Here is a 17,064-nt window from a genome sequence, read left to right as displayed (position 1 = left end):
CAAACGAGTTATTTCTCCAAGTCAGAGATCTCTCTGAATTAGAAATCTTAGGTTGGAACGATAGACTCTGTTAGCTGATCTTACTGTCAACTCTGGCACTCAGGTTTCTGGTGCCGTTCAAGTTTCTGGCAGGCGTAGTGAACGTTCACACAACGGATATTCATAAACAAGCAATTAAATTGTTTGAAAAAAGAAAGAAAAAAGCACCGAAGAGGATAGAGTTTAGCTGGTGGAACCATGCTCGCCGCCATGCTAGACCAGGCTGTAACACTAAAAAAAAAAAAAAACAGTAAACCTCATGAAAATCGGTTGAGCAAGTTGTTACTTATTTTCAATATCTGTGCATTGCCTTTGTAGCCGCTATTGGCACATCAGATAGCCAGGCTGGCGTATGTCTTCTAAGCAGATCTGTAGCCTGTCCCATCCAAATAAATGCAAAGCATGTCGTAGTGAACACAAATACCATTGGAGCTGTTAGCGCTAGCAGTCCTAGTATGAGTTTGAAGCTAACCAAACTCAACTGCTGGCTTCAGGACCACACCTAATAGGTGAGCATCGGACAAACTAGCAAATTCACTTGCACAGTGGCTACATGTGATCCAACTTTTAAACTGCTATGAAGAAACATTTTAAAGGCAATACTGTTTTGAGGGGGAAAAAAACCCTGTCCTTAAATGGCACTTTAACTTTTGGTCTGTTCAATTCTGGTCAGGGACATTTTCTATTTCTTTTTCTATTGTTTCATATTGAAATAAAATTAAGTGCATTTTTCCAGAGTTAAAAATATTCATGTCTGTGTTAATCATTTCATTCAGTTGTGCACTAAAATCCACTTATATTAAAACCGTTTGCTTTTTTGGACAAATAATGTTATATGATTAAAACACAATTAATCAAGGTAGATCTATTACAAAGCTTGTGGAATTACAATTAATTAGCTAAGAACACATTGAACCTACTTATTTTACCAAATAAAAAACATGTATTTTTTTCATTAGGTAACAAAAATGTAAATTCTTTAGGTACATGTTAAATATCACAGTAATATTGATATCGCTATAGCCAACAACCATATCGCATAGTTTTCCAATATCGTGCAGCCCTACTGAAAACTGACATACAATGTAGGACAATATTTAATCATCGTTGCACTTTTAATGAATAAGATGAACAACCAGCGGGGCATAGCAAATCGATGCCTCATTGAGTAAGATCATAACCATTGTATACCACAAAAAATGTGACTCTTATTCATTGGAAAACATGCAGGGTGCCTCTGATAACAAAGGGCAGCCGTTAGTGTAGCGGGAGGGTTGTAACGTCTCAGTCTGTCTGAATCCAAAGGTCAGACTGAAGGTTAGCATTTGCTCTGGTCAAAAGGTGAGAGTTCATAAACAGAAAACTGAGGGATGGTGTCAAGGGATTTCCACTCGTTTTCTCAGGGGAGTTTCCAATGTCAGCATTTGCAATAGCTGCTCTAAGTCATCCCATGTATTCGGAAAAGGGAGCAGTGGATTACATTCAAAGCCTTTAAAAGCCCAACGGGTGCTCGCTTTAGAACCTGGCCACAGATTGATGGATCAGGTAATTGAGATCAATAGTGGTTTTCCACATGTAATAGCAGAGCATTGCATAAAACAAAACAACAAAAAAACCTCTTTGTAAAAGGAAGGAAGGAAAAGAATGTTTGTTGACTCGTTACATGTTTAAGTCTAGAACACTGTATGGTTTTCACTGTAAACGCTACTGAACCACCGACACGCATGGAGCCTCTTGTACTGTGGTAACATTTATTAGACCATGTCGCTAGCAGCTCTGTCCTAGACAAAGGCTTTGAGGTCACTAACTCCGGCAGACAATTGCGTGATTCTCCAAAGCCAACTCCATGGTCAAATACAGCCATTTTGTGGTCCATTTGTTCAATTACTTCCCTGGCAGCACTACAAGGACATGGCGGGCTGACACGTACTGCATCAGAAATAACTTGCTGGCTGGGTCTAATGCTGGGCCAAAAGAAATCATATTTATCTCTTTAGTCCTGCAGCTGGCAAGGATAACGTTATGAAATTGTTATTTAGACATATTTGTACTTACTGATGTGCAGCGCGTATTACGTAAACTGGGTTGGCTGTGAACGACCTCAACATCACCGTGATAACACAATACTGATGTTTTTTTTTCCCAGAAACCAAAACTATCCAATCATGTACTCATTTTGTTAGATTGCTTAGGGGAATCACTGTCTCTTTTCAAAACACCTGACAGGTGGAAGGACAAGAAAATAGCATTGCAATAGAGAAGGAAACCACCAATCTAATGAATACTACTTTGTCCCAGAACATGTAACAGAACACAGTAGCGCTCAATTAAATGCAACTCAACCAGGTGGTAAAATGCACACACTCACTTTTGGATGTCAAGTTTGATCACTCACTAGATCTATCCCAAAAGAGTCTGGTGGTAGTAGGACATCTGAGAAGCTGGTCTTGAACATTCATCTTTTCCTGAAGACAAATACTAGCCTGCAGCATGGAGTGAGCCAATCAACTGAATGCAGTTCTTAAACAATTTTTAGGGCCCCAGTGAACATGAGTTGTGCCAAAATAAGTGGGGAAATTGTTAAGTTATGCTTTAAAGAAATAATTACTTCTAATTCTAGGTTATAGCTTACCGAAGAATACGTCTTCATATTCCTGTCAGCTCTGTGTAAAAACCCAAGCTTTTTGATATAGATATAGATAGATAGATATGTATATATATATATGTTTACATGAATGTATTAATGATCGGATTTTATTCAATAGCTAATGCCCAAGATCATTTTTGGTATCAAAAACTGTCAACAAATTAAATTCAGTTGTAAGTCAAAGCAAATGGCAATTGTACAATTTGTGAAAAATGCTGTTCTAAAGTCCCACAAACACCAGAGGTGGCAAATCCAGGTCCAGAAAGTACAAAGTAAAAACCTTGCCACAGTTTGGCTTTAGCCACAGGTGCTTCTACTCAACCGGCGGGGAGTTTACCTGCCGGTTGAGTAGAAGCACAAACTGTGGCAAGGTTTTTATTTTCTGGAGCTGGATTCGCCAACTGACAAAATCACAAGCTTCAACTACTCTCCTTGCATTACTTGAGGGTTGTTGAGGTTCCACTGTATACTACATATCTGATGTAGAACGTGTCAAATGTTTAAAACTACGAAAACTCTTTAGTCTTGAGTCGCAAACTCAAATGCACCCCATGAGTCATTGGTGAAAAATGAAGGCACACGTCCTTCAACTTCACCCTATTACTAGCACCGTGCTGTCTCATTCACAGCATTGTTCGACAGTTAAACAAAACACTTCCTCCTCCCTTCCCCACGCCTGCCTGGCGGGCTCGTTCACCTACTACAACACACGGGGAATACATGCTGGCAAAATGTCAAGAGCAGAACGCTACGTGACCAACTTGCTTAAGCTTACACCTGCAAAAAGTCATATCACCGAGGTGTAGAACCATGTAACTCAAATGTTGGACAAATGTGCCCACAACTAGTGAGTTGATCCTGATTGCATTTACTTGATTTGTTTCTCCAGCACAATAAATGCTCAGGATTCCAATTATGTCATTCCTTCAGAGGCCAACAGTCTACTGTTATCCCTGAGGAGATGACAACACTCCGGAGTCAGTAATCTTTCTTGAGCAAACTTTAGTCATGATGCTAAGCAGGATAATGTGATGGCTACCAACAGATTTTTTTTTTTTTAATCTCCGGGAGAAATCTACAGTGAAATCAGTTTGAATGTGAAGAAGGGAGAACGACGTCTATCTCGGGACACAAATCTGTGGAACGCAGACCGTCTGGGAAAAGGAAGGAAGAAGCACAGGGGAGAGGATCATTTTCACCAAGGAAATCTGACGGTGATAACATTCTTGCAGCATAGAAAGACAGGATATGACAGTAAAGTGGGGAGGGGGAGACAGGGCTATAAACCCAAATTTAATCCTGAAATTGTTATAGACTTTATGAGCAGGGGTGCACATGAGCGGTGCACATGAGGATTGGAAATTGACCGTTGTTGTGCGCACTAGGGCTGCTTGATTATGAAAAAAATATTAAACACAATTATTTTTGCAATACAGTAATTGAAATCACGATTATTCAAACGATCATTTATTTTTGGGTACAAAACAAGAAAATGTTTAAACGTAAAAAAAAAATATAAAGCCAAATACATTTCTTAAAACACTACGCAAGTACCTTTTGGACCAAACTAAATTGATCAAATGAGTTATTATACAATAAAAAAGGTGCTAATGTATAAATTCAAGTATGATTTCCTTGTGTAAACAAAAGTGTATTGGATATAAATGCTAATATATATATTTTTTTTAATGATTGTGCCAATTTTGTAATCGTGGAGTGTATTAATCGTATTTGTAATTGAATTTCGATTAATTGCACAGCCCTAATGCGCACTAAGAATATTTCAGGCCAGCGTCAAGTCTAAGTCAAGTCAAGTCAGTTACTTCTGATGGCCAACTTCAAAGTAAAAGCTAAGTAAGGCATTGATATCCATGTGCAGTCTTTCGTGTTTTTTGCCTTTATTATGAAGTTGACCCTCACGGCGTGTTGCATAGTAGCCTATGAACAACCGTTGCTGCAGCTGGCTTGACTAGGCTGGCTCCTGGCTACCGGCTACATTCACCATGAGACGGTAGCCAAACACATCGCAGTTGGGCCACGGGCGTAACGGTTATCTCCACGTTGCTGCGCCCTTAGTGTGTGCATATGTATCTGTTTCCTGACAAAGAAAGGAAGGATTAAATTGGTCACCTTCCCTGTAGGGAATAGCATTGCAAACAAGGCAAGGATGAGCCAGGACCAAAATAAGATGACTGCCATGGGTATGATGGGGAAAACAGTTCTCTAACCTCTTAATGTAGGGAGTGGGTGGTCACGCTACACTGAGTAAAGGATCACTGCAGTGAAGAGGATAATTGTACTAATGGAGGCGGTGGATGTTAATAAATAAAACAGAAATAGTTCTTAAAAAGACTTCAAAATGTGTCAAATGAAGGAGGAAAGGGTATAAAGAAGGCGATATGGGCACTGAGTGACAAAAATGTCCCAAAATCATATGGCGGCGATGTAGGCTAATGTAGTCAAGTAATACAGTGGAACCCCTCAGGTGGTACAAATTAGAAGTTGATCAGAATTTAATGTTAGTGAACTACATTGTGTTTCATTTTTTGTGCTTTTTGGTTGTTGTTTTTTTAAAGAATTATTCCAAAAGATGGATGGACATCCATTTCTATGGCAAAAAAAATAAATAAGAGGTTCAACTATGTGCAACAACAATATAACCTTATTATTAATGTCTATTCACTGGCGCCGGGCCAAAACTTTGTACCAAAATGTGACTTAAGAAGTTTTGGCCTCACGCCAACGTATTGCTAATTTTACTACCAATAATAGAAAAAAAAACCCCATATATGTTAGTTTAAGGCTTTGTAATTGTAATACAGGGTATTTTCAACATAATTATGGGCTTGATTGTGAGCATATGTTTGTCCATATGTCACATGTTTCTATAAGACCAACCCCCCACAAATAACATGTTACTGGGTCACCACCAAGCCATTCCAACATAAATGGCAGTTAAACACAGTCTCTTTTGGAAAATGGAAATATCATGAAAAGAGACTAAAGCTATTCAAAGCCATTATAACTTGAAAAGCAAAAGTGACAAGAACATTTAATTGAAATATGATATGTTTGTGGCAGTCTTTAATAAATCAGTTTAAACCATACTAGTGCATAACAATAAAACAAGTAATGAATAAGGGGCCATTGAAAAAAACTAGATCAATAGTCTTTGTAAATCACTGTGAATAGGTGGGGACTGGTGAGGATTGCAATTTTAAGAATAAAAAAAAAAAAGCACACCTCAGTCTCTCTTCTCCCACACTGAAACTGGAAACAGCCTCACGGTAAGGCGGATGCAATCTGAGTGTTCGTAAAGTAGTCATGCTGAATGGTCTACCAGACACATGCACGCGTGCGCACACACACGCACATAGCAGTGGGCTGTCTGACCACAGAAACAGTAGCAGAAGCACGGGAGGAAGGAGTGATCCCTCAAGACACTAATCTGGTATATTGCAACTACTGGAAAATCAAAACATTAAACAGGGGATTCTATTTGTATTCACGATCATTTCAATACAGATCTTAAATATATCTTTGCAATGTTAGAGAAGGCCTTCCATGACTGCTCAAAAAACAATCATGTGTTGAAAAACACAAGACAAAAGCTCCCAAGGCACACACGTCACATTAGTACAGATTAGATTAGTACAGATTAGTCAAAAACACACCAAACTAGAGACACACCAGTTGAGTCATCTGTCAAGTGTCTGGACCAGATTCCTGTTTGAATGAGGGACGAAGAATGAGGACGGGCAAAAACGAAAGAACAACAAAAGTTCAGGGACGTGGTGAGAAGGCCGCAAAGAGCAGGAGTGTGTTCAGACAATATCATAGTGGAGTCAAGGAAGACACCATAAACTACATTTCGTATGTCACGGGTCACGACTAGACCACAACTATTCATTAATTAACAGACCAATGTACAGATGCAGGTTAAGATGTACTGAAAGTTGGGGGAAGATTAACGCATGTAATTCATGAAGTGAACCTTTACTTCCTGTGGAACTCTACCTGAAATAAAAGTAACAAGGGAGAGTTCTCTAACACACACTGCAGGAAAATCCTCCCCCCTGTTCTTGGAAAGTTTAAGGCATACAGCATGCTAAAGCCCACCTCCTCTCTCCGGTTAGAGTTTGTTACGCAACGCTGAGGTGTTCAGTATTTCCATTTTCCTGCTCAAAAGTACACTGATGCCACCAAGTTCAAAAGTAATCGGAGAAGCAGATAATACCAACGGTCGACTGCAACAACCAAAGGCTCAAACGAGAGCTTACGAGGCTAACAAAACAAACTGCCATGTTTATGGAATGTGCTTGTTATTTATGGGTTTAAGTTTCCGTCAAAGCCATTAAACAAGAAAGTAAATTCAAGTGTAGCGCATGGAAGTGACTTAAAATTGAAAATGTGCATGAAAGGGTGCTAAATACAGAAGAAGGGAGAAAGGTGGAAACTAAGAGAGAATTCGACAAAGACAATAGATAAAGCTATGTGTTTATACTTGACAGGTCTGATATGGTTTAAAAAAAACTCTGTTAGTACTGTTCATTTGATCAAGAGTGAACATCATCACCAGACTGCATTAAAAACAGGACCAAATGTCAAACAAACAACGGGATGCCTTCATCATTTCCATTATCGCCAATGCTTTATATTTCTGCAGTCACATCTCTGCATTGTTATAAAGGCAAAGGGTGTTCGTGAAAGGATCGTTCCAGATGTGACTATATAAATAACGTAAGCAGCGGCAGTCAATATAAATTAACAAAAGAAGTAATACTTTTACTTGAACGAAAGTGAAAAAGACGCAGATTCAAGGTTGTGAACTACAAACAAAAGAAAAGACCAAGCAATTGCTTCTCCACTAGGCAGTGCATGGTGCTTGGTTACATTTGAATCAGATATGCCTACAGTCTGAACGCAGCCTAAAACATCCAAACTGAACAGCAACCGTTCATGCTGAAAAATGTGTTAGGTTTCGTGCGATTCTCATTTTTTCATTACTGGAGATGTGTCAGAAAATTTCCAGGTCTGGTGTCACAAAATATAAAAATCAAAGCCAAACTATCAATTTTACCCTTCAATGTAAGCACACACGAGTACAAAACTGTGACCTCAGCTCTTTTCGGACATTCAATGTTTTTCCACATGCTTTTTATATACGTATCGTCCGTGTCAGGGTGTCAAACAATAAGCACAGTGAGTGACGGTGAGACCAATGAGATGACACGTGCTAGTGAGACTCATCACCGTTGATGAGTCACGGATCTTCGGGTCCAACCCGGGGACCAAACGACAGAGCCCTTAGTGGAAAAGAGTCCGACGGCACCAAGGCAGAAGAAAACAAGTTCGACAGTCCCAAGTTCGAAGTCAGTCATGTTGATCTCATTTTTTCACATGAGACGCATCATCTACTCAGAGAGGTCTTGCCACAGGATCAAACGATCAAGAAGCACATCTTAAAAGAGCTCCTGCAGGCTGTTGACTGCGGGAAGAGGAGAGTTGTGACAGGAAAACCTATGGCTGCTTCATCATGACAACACTCCTGCTTATAAGAGCCTGAGTATCTGACAGTTTCTGTCCGAGTAGAACGTCGTCAACCTGAAGCAACCTACTGACTCACCTGACAGCTCGTAGTTTCCTCTTTCCCAAGCTCAAAGGGGTCCAGTTTTGAAGATGTGGATGACATTAAGATAGCAGCACTGAAGAGGATCCTGGTAGAAACCTTCCAATAGTGTATGAAAGCTTGACCGAGAAGGCTAGACTCCAGTCCGAAACCTTTTCTAACACATCTGGTAACTGAGAAAGGTGACTGTGATTTTATTTCTTGTTTCAAATCTGACTTTTGTACTGTTTTTGTCTTCGGTACTGTTGAACTAGCAATCTTTGTACCATTACGTTTTCCCGGAGTTAGGCTAGGTATTTTCTAAGAGAACATCCGTGGAAGCTAAAATTCTTGAAGTGAAATTGTACGGTACGGTAAAGCGGACTGTGTTTGTGTCCTTTGTGAGCGCGAACATACACGCACAAAAGCGACTTGAAGGTGTGAGAGTGCTCCCAGCTAACCTGTGCTAAAGCTGGTAAAGGAACAGATGCTGAATCTTTATCTGAACCACCCACTTCTAATTCCTTCTGGTCCCATGAACACGCACACACCAAGCACAGGTTTCCCCAAGTGTTAGAACACACGCGAACTATGACAGTTGATGAAAAATGTAGCCGTGTGTTCCCTTGCCTGTCTGAGAGTTGCACGCTCGCAAAGTACAGGAAGAAGATGCTTCCAGTGGTTGACTGCTTGTTGCACGCCAACTGGAGGCTAATGGAGGCAATGGATCACACAGGACATATTTCCCTCCTTGCAGCAGTGTCAGCGAGTGAAGGGATTCACCCCCTCGTACATCTCATGTCATTCTCCTTTGAGCGGATCCAGATTCCAACCAATGCAAGAAAATGAAACAAAACACCTCTTTCTGGACTGTGAGAGCGCATCAACTGTCTGGTGTTGACACGCTAGGCCGCAAGTACTGTCGGGGCAGAATGACACTACACTGTCTCTTCAGGAAACTAAAAAAAAAAATGTTTTTTCCTGATTTGTGCAAGTGTGAAAAGGAAAACTGTTGCCGTTCAATATTTTTGATGGAAGCTGGAGTTGCGTGGTGAAGTGATTTCAGCATGTGTGATGCTCCAAGTCGATGTGTCAACAAACTCAAAGTACTTGATTTTTTTAGATCATTTTCAGAGCTGTCCAAGGCCATGTCAGATCCTTGTAATATAATTACAGTGGAATATCTTCAGTTGAACTCCATCGAAGTTGGCAGTTCGGGAAAAAATAAAGTTGGAAAAAAATAATTATAATGATTTCAAATAACTGCCATGAGTGAGGCTTCAGCCAATTTCACTTCAACTTGTGAGACTTCAGCTTAGTGAAGACACCACACGATTATTTTACTTTTTGGTATTTTGGTAGCCGGGTGTACATGCAGACTTTGTCATTCCGATTGAAATCATTCCAACTGAAGATCTCTGGTCAACTGGTATTGCAGCTGCATAGTTGTGTGCCGTAATTCGCTATACAAACAGTGACTCGTCGAAGGGAAATGATCAGGAACAACAATGCTTATTACAAAACAATTAATGCACATTTGACATGAAGGGAAGTGTTTGAAATGTATCACAAATTAACCTGTAGCACTTTTAATTCATGACAGAATTCAACACACATCCGGGCTGGATGCCAGTGGGCTCTTCCGTAGCTTATAGCAGTGATTCATGTGTTGAGAAACACTGGTTTATAGCATGTAATGTTAGAACACAATACGCCAATTCAGAAGTTTGAAATACTACTTTAAAATACTTGAACAGTCAATAAAGGTTAAAATGATAGTGAAAGTGTTACCTTATTTCCATTATTGCCCTTGGGGGGAATTTATTCTGACTTCATAGATATCAGAGGTCAGCCAGTGTTTTGTCGGCCACAGAGATTCTAATGTATTTTTCTATGCAGAAACTGGGCATTGTGGGGGTTGCAGGTGTCAAGACCAACTCCTGACAAAATGCGGACTGGTTACCAGAGAAAACAGCTTGCTTCTTGAGCATAGCACTAAACGCCCATCTCTCTCAGAGTGTAAGAAAATTACTGGTAGCTGGCATTTTGTCTACAAACACAATCACTGCAGTTTAATTTCACCTTTGTATGCTCATACACGTTGACAATATGTATATTTCTTTTTTTTTTTGGTGCTCTTTTTCTATTCCTGAATCTCTTATAACTAAGTACATACTGAACTATGTCAGAGGACTTTATTTACGTGGGCATGGAGAAAGATTCGAGCCAAAGTTTCATTTTTTTGGAAGCTCCAAGCTGCTCATATGACCATGTTGTGTAGAGCTGCCGTAGTTGCCCTGGAGACACGGTGCTTACTGGTACAAAATGAACACTGTCCCAAGTCTTGGGCTTAGCAAATTGCCCTGTTCTGTGACACAGACAAAAATGCAAACTATGAGAACACTAAGCAGATATAGTGTCGTGTTATGGCAGACTGTGGTTGGTACCCAATGTTAGGTCCAAATGTGCACTGTCTCAGACACATAAGTCAAGCGTAGCCACAACTAAACACTCGTGTCACGCCTGCAACGACGGCACAAGTTGAAATTAGCAGCGCTGATCCTTGTGTGTGTGTGTGTGTGTGCGCAAGTGACAAGCAATTCTTCTTGCTCACTGTCATAAGACCCCCAATACACACCCTGCTAAAACAAACTCACAAGCCTCTTTTACAATGCCTGGAAAAGTCACCATTTTTCTACCTTTTTTTCCATGTCGCTATTGTGTACTAACAGCCAAAGCAACCCAGAAATTTTCTGTCTTCTGACATACGTCGTTAAAAGTGTCTTCAATGAGAAGATTCTACATAATTGGAGGATCAGAACCATAAGAGAAGTTCTGAATTATATGCCTTTGCTTTTCATACAAAACCTTCCAAAGCGGGATATTGACGCAACTGTGTGTGATCAGATATTTGGATGTATGATAGCGTTAGTGGTGTGGTAAAAATGACAACTGCTTTCAACACAACGGGGCTGGAGAAGTGAATGTTACAATTTACACCTGTGTGGTATGTTTACGGTTTTGTCTTAAGGCCTAGATAGACCAATCTTACCCCCTGTGGCGTCGGGTCAACTGTCGGCGCGTCGCGCTGGAAAAATACACCGCAACGACACACAGCGACGCTGACCATTAAAGTACCTCGTGCGCATGCGCGAGATGTAATACCCCTCCATACCATCGACTCATAGTCACTATTCCTCATGGTTAGAAAAAGGCAACCGGAAAGCTATTGGCCGGGGGCCGAATATAAAAGCGTAAACTATGCATTCCGTTATATTTTTCCGGTCACGATGAAAGCAAACCCCGCTCTTGACACAGTATCGTGCAAAACTTACATTGTCAACCCTCGCTCTTGTACTTGTAAGATAATAAAGGCAGCAAAGGCGTGCTCACTATTTATCCGCATTCGTCACTTCCTGTTCTTGCCCCGTGCGCTGATTCGCTAGCAAAAGCCAATCAGAGTGACCAATGTCACGACTACGACGCTGATTCAACATGTTGAAAAGCCTACCAGATGTTACGACGGTGTTCGCTACATCAATCAGACAGCGCAATCTGACGCCCAAAGGACGGAAGTTCCTTCTGAATGGACAGCATTTGGCTAACTACTGCACCTAGAGGCTTGGCGTGCGTTTGAAAACGCACTTCCGCGGTTTCGTGTGGATGCGTTTTTTTATTGTGTATTCCAACACAGGCGGGGTTTGAGGATATACGGTTGTCAAAAAAACCTGGCTACGTGTAGACAATGCCTCAGTCACATTCAGCTGCATCGCTTGGTGTGCAGCAGGCCAGTTACAGTTCATACAGAACAACAACGTGCAAAAATGGCCATAAAACAGGAAGGACGGTGCATATGTGTAAGGGTATTTCCGAATGCTGGAACAGTTTGAAAAGTGACCCTCATGTCTCCCCCGAGGCTGCTGTGTTGCTGTGTGAACGTGCACATCGTTGCTGCAACCCTCTGCTATGCCGGGTTCTGTGCAAAGGACAAAAGCGGATAAATGGCATGTCTTCATTTGCAGCTCAGCAATTTTGCAGGATCTCAATGAACAAAAAAATGGGTCTACACAGACATCCTTTCAAGTGAAAGACAGACAGAGGATATGTCTATGATCGGCAAGACTCACATTTCCTCTCTGAGGTTTCACATTCCTGGGATTCCGTCTTAAGACCACTGCGACCCATTTAAAACCATTCCCCATATGGAGGAGGGAAAAAAAAAAGTCCGGCACACAGAAAGAACGGCTTTAAAGTGTCTAGTTCTTATTACTCCACCTTGCTGTAATGCACTGGGTGAGAAGCAGTATACCACGGGGATGAGTCATTCATGTGGCGTAAAGGCAACATTTACTGTATCACCAAACAGGCCAAGCTGAGGAATCACATAGTAGGTAGAACCAGTTGGAGTCCGGATAGATGGCAACGGGAACACATCGCTCTGTCCTCACTACAACGTGCACGTTGGCCACAACATTAGATACACATTCCAATGCAAGATTTGATTCTAATATTTTTGCTTAGGGAGTCATAACAGAGTGACAAGGTGATGAATAGACATGCCTTCGGCTTTGATGCTACTTCTTAATATGAGAGGTGCCGATGTAATTCCTTTCTGTCCAAATATTTGCTTGGACCAAGTTTAATGCATGTCCAGATGGACACTTGTGGTCAAATTATGGTACAACCAGCCGATTGTAACATAATACACCATGTTGGACTAGTGCAGTGATTCCCAAGCAATGTGCCGGAGCACAATATTGTGGAATGAGAAATCATCAGTTGTGCAGCAAGAAATTATCCAATTTCACTCAAGAAAATTATTTATTTTACCACAAATAACAGATTGCATCCAGAAATAACAGATTGCATCTTTGTTCATCTAGCCAGTTTTTAAGCACTGAATTTATGAAGACAGGGTATAAATGAATAAATAATGAAAAAAACATACACATAAATACATACATACAGGATATACAGTATTCTGCCTGATAGTGAAATAAACATGCGGTATGGATGTTGAATATAGCGATAGATGTTGTGATATCAGGTAACTAATGAAACGACATTTTTATTATCTAACTATTTGTCTATACATCAAAAGCAATATCAATTAATTGTGAGAAAAAGCGTTAAAAAACTTGACCAGTGTAATCATAAATCCTAAAAGGGGAGTTTCAGGAGTTTATCACTGAAGACATTGTGCTGAGGTGAAATTAAGACTTTTGTCAATGTAGTACTGTACATGGATGTTTGAGGACCCCGTGACCGAGTCTGCCTTAGGCCCTCAAATGACTAAATACTTCCCTGCTTTAGGGAATGTACACATTCACGGTCTATTGATTTGCATATTGTTGCTTGCTTTACTTTGTGGATCCTGTTTGTGTTTGCCAGGACCTCATGTATAAAGACGACTGATTGATTCATTGGGTTTTCAGAGCAAAAACCTTTGCGTGCGTGCGTGCGTGTTTGTTGCTCGCGAACACACATACGTCACTGCCAGTGTAAGTGTTCAAAAGGAGACATTCAATGGCTAAAAGTGCAAGCCAGGTAAGAAATGTGTGTGCCACATCGCCAGCTGACCACCAGCAGATGTTAGCTAGGCTGGATAGCATGCTAACGCTTCACGAGCGGTGCGGGAGGGGAGAAGGGAGAGGGGAGGGGATTTAAATTCGCTTACCTGTCAACCGCAGCTTTACTGGGCCATTCCTCCGAACTCCTTGGTTAGACATCCCCTTAGTGTTCCAGCGTGTTGAAAATTAACAGAGCATATGATTCATTTGCTGAACTGTTCAAAAGGTGTCTCCCAAATCAGTCCCCCCTGCTAGCGTCGTATTAGCTTGTTGTATCACCATAGCACATCACTGGCCTGTGTACACGAAACAGAACCGCGTCACGAACGACCGCATGGCTGAAAATGATAATCCTCACGTGAAAAAAGTGTAAAACAGAACACTCCCAAATACTGTGCATGCCGCGAGCAAAGTGAAAGGACAAAAAAAAATCAAGTGAAAGGTTCGCCCTCCATCCGGACGAGCGCCTAATGGGCTAGGGTGCTTCGTGATGAGTGAGTGTAGTAGTGCACAACACAAACAGGCACGTAAAGTGTAACTATGTCAAACGATATCCGGTATGTCTTTTCAAAATACAACTAATGTCACGGTACTCATCTTGATGGTGAAAATATAGAAACTGTCGGTCAAACCAGGTCTTGTTTATTACTTTGAAACAAAAATAATAGTGTTTCAGACGTAATCTAGGAAAACTTGACACTGAAACTGGTACGATAACATGATTATGAAGTTGCAATTTCTTGACAAAATCAGTATTTTACGCATTCAATATCGCCAGTTGAGCGATATAAATTAACAAGAATATTACAGATCACATATAAGTGTAACACTTTTTTGTACGTGTTGTCAAAAAATGATCAAAATTGATGAATTAATGTACTGTTAAACGTTCCCTGATTTTTTAAAAACATCATTATAAGATTATTTGGGAACAGGAGTACACCCGGGAACCTCATAAAAAAATGTATGGATGGATGGATGAGCCAAATGAAACTCGGTTTCTTGCATACACAGTAAACTTCATTCAAATCAGTGACAGTTAAGATATATATTTTAAAATATAACAATAAAAATCAGATATATACTGTATGTGCATGTGTGTGTGTGTATCTGTGAAAAACAATAGGAAGTTACACGGACACAAACACCCCTCCCCCCCACACACACACCGACACACACACACACACACCGACACACTCCAACACACACACGCACACACACACCCCCGCACACACGCACACACACACACACACACACACGCACACACGCACACACGCACACCCCCACATACGCATATACACGTGTATATGGGTTGCCATGGGTTGTACTTTCTCACTGCTGAATAAGGGACAGGTGCACGGTGCCGCGGTGCGTATGAATTGGGGATTTTTTCCTAATTTTCACGTTAATGCAGAAACCACTTTCACGTAAAAATAAAAAAAATGAAAAAATGGACAGTGTTTTTCACAGGACAGCGACGATATGTCCCCTCTTATGAAACCTCATATGAAACCACAATTTGTCTCTTTTCATCCAAAAACGGGTGTAAGAAATCTGAAGTGTGTATGACACGCCAAATGTATTTTTCCATGGACAGTTTTGGCTGCTATTGACTGACTCAAGCAGTCTTCTGTCCTTTTGCGCAGCCAGGGAGAAGTCCTTACATGACAGGTGGAGTGATTGACGCTTGTTCTGAGATTGACGCTTTATCTGATCTTGGATCTGTCATGTGTAGTACTGAGAGTCTCCATTCAGGAGCGCTGTAATGTGCTATCACTGTTTAAGAACCAGCAATGTATGTTCGAGCAAGTATTCAAGTAAAATACATTGAGCTGACAGTACGTCTGTGTCCGTCGTTATTGACAATCAATCGTCATCCAAAGCTTTACTAAAAGCATCTTATATTACAGGATCGGTAGATTGAAGTTTTCTGTATTTGCAAGAGTTGATAGTTAATATACGGGACATTTAAGGTCCCGTATGGGACAAACCAAATTTGCCCAATATACGGGACGTCCCGGCTAATACGGGACAGTTGGCAACCCTAATAGATATAGATATAGATATAGATATAAATATAGATATAGTATACAGACTATAAAAATGGTTATTTATTGGCTGGGTGATGCTAAAATCGTACCTACAAACCATGGGTGGCTGAAAGCATTTTCCAGAAATGTAAATGATTTTAACTTCCTTTTTTCTTGAAGGTGGTAATTTATTTACATTTGCGAGGGTGAAAAATCCAACCACTCCGAGAATAGCTGTTGGTTTCATTCATAAATTGATTAGAAAAGCTCAAACCTACCAAATACGTATGGCACCATCTAGTGGAAAAAATGAGTTAGTGTCCCTATATCTCATTGTAAATTAATCTTGCCGTCGACTTCTCTTAAAATAAATGAACAGTTAATTGTGTGGAAATATACCAAAAATCTGGTCAATTTAGCTACGATTGCGATGGTTTAACATTTATAATGTAAAAATCCTTCTTCCGCGTAATATGACGACCCAGTGGCCTAATGGATAAGGCATCAGCCTCCGGAGCTGGGGATTGTGGGTTCGAGTCCCATCTGGGTCGTTTTTATGAGACGTGTTCGAGACGCAAATTCAGAACGTCGCAGCAACATCGTTTCTAAGTGCAATAAATGCCTGTTTTTTTCCCAGACGAGACAACGAAAACGTTTAAAAGCGGAAATACATAATATAGTAGCATCATCCATAAAAGTTTTTTTTCCAACATATACGAAGCTACAAAAATGAATACCTGTACACAATAAATGAAATACTGTAATCAAATTAAGCAAGATCATTTTTCACATAAGTCCGCTGATAGTGTAGTGGTACACACGCCTGAGTTGTGTGCGGGCAGCGTGGGATCAATTCCCGCTCAGTGACAGTGTCTATGTGTGCCCTGCGACTGGCTGGCGACCAGTTCGGGGTGTAGTCTGCCTTCGCCCATTGACGGCTGGGATAGGCTCCAGCAACTCCCCGCGACCCTATATTGGATAAGCGGTTTGGAAGATGACATTTTTCACATTTTAATTGAAAGCGCCACTCTCCAGAAAGTTTAAACGCCTGTAAACAGAAGTGTGACACGTGCCTAGTACTGACTATTTATTTCTAAATGTTTCTTTTACTTTCACATGAACCATGTTTATAAATTTAATTGCTTGTTGCAGTTCACAACTGCTGCCTCT

General features: G+C 40.7%; 1 protein-coding gene and 1 non-coding gene across 3 annotated transcripts in view; one reads left to right on the top strand and one right to left on the bottom strand.

Annotated features, from left to right (window-relative positions):
- LOC147145921 (E3 ubiquitin-protein ligase SMURF2-like) overlaps nt 1-14,352 on the bottom strand; it is a 49,207-nt gene extending 34,855 nt beyond the window's left edge. For both annotated transcript variants that reach the window (XM_086033082.1, XM_086033083.1), the window contains exon 1: nt 13,972-14,352. In XM_086033082.1, coding sequence (XP_085889208.1) covers nt 13,972-14,023 — 52 coding nt within the window. In that variant the 5' untranslated portion in view covers nt 14,024-14,352. The remainder of the gene's footprint in view (nt 1-13,971) is intronic.
- Nucleotides 14,353-16,372: 2,020 nt separating this feature from the next.
- On the top strand, nt 16,373-16,445 carry trnar-ccg (transfer RNA arginine (anticodon CCG)). The gene has a single exon. It is a non-coding gene; the product is annotated as a tRNA-Arg (tRNA).
- The last annotated feature ends 619 nt before the right edge of the window (nt 16,446-17,064 follow it).

Source organism: Filicampus tigris, chromosome 6, assembly GCF_054856515.1.
Source record: "Filicampus tigris isolate MCC_2025a chromosome 6, RoL_Ftig_1.0, whole genome shotgun sequence".
Classification (NCBI taxonomy): Eukaryota; Metazoa; Chordata; class Actinopteri; order Syngnathiformes; family Syngnathidae; genus Filicampus; species Filicampus tigris.
The sequence above is the reverse complement of the archived record's forward strand: the minus strand, read 5'-3'. Positions and strand labels throughout refer to the sequence as shown.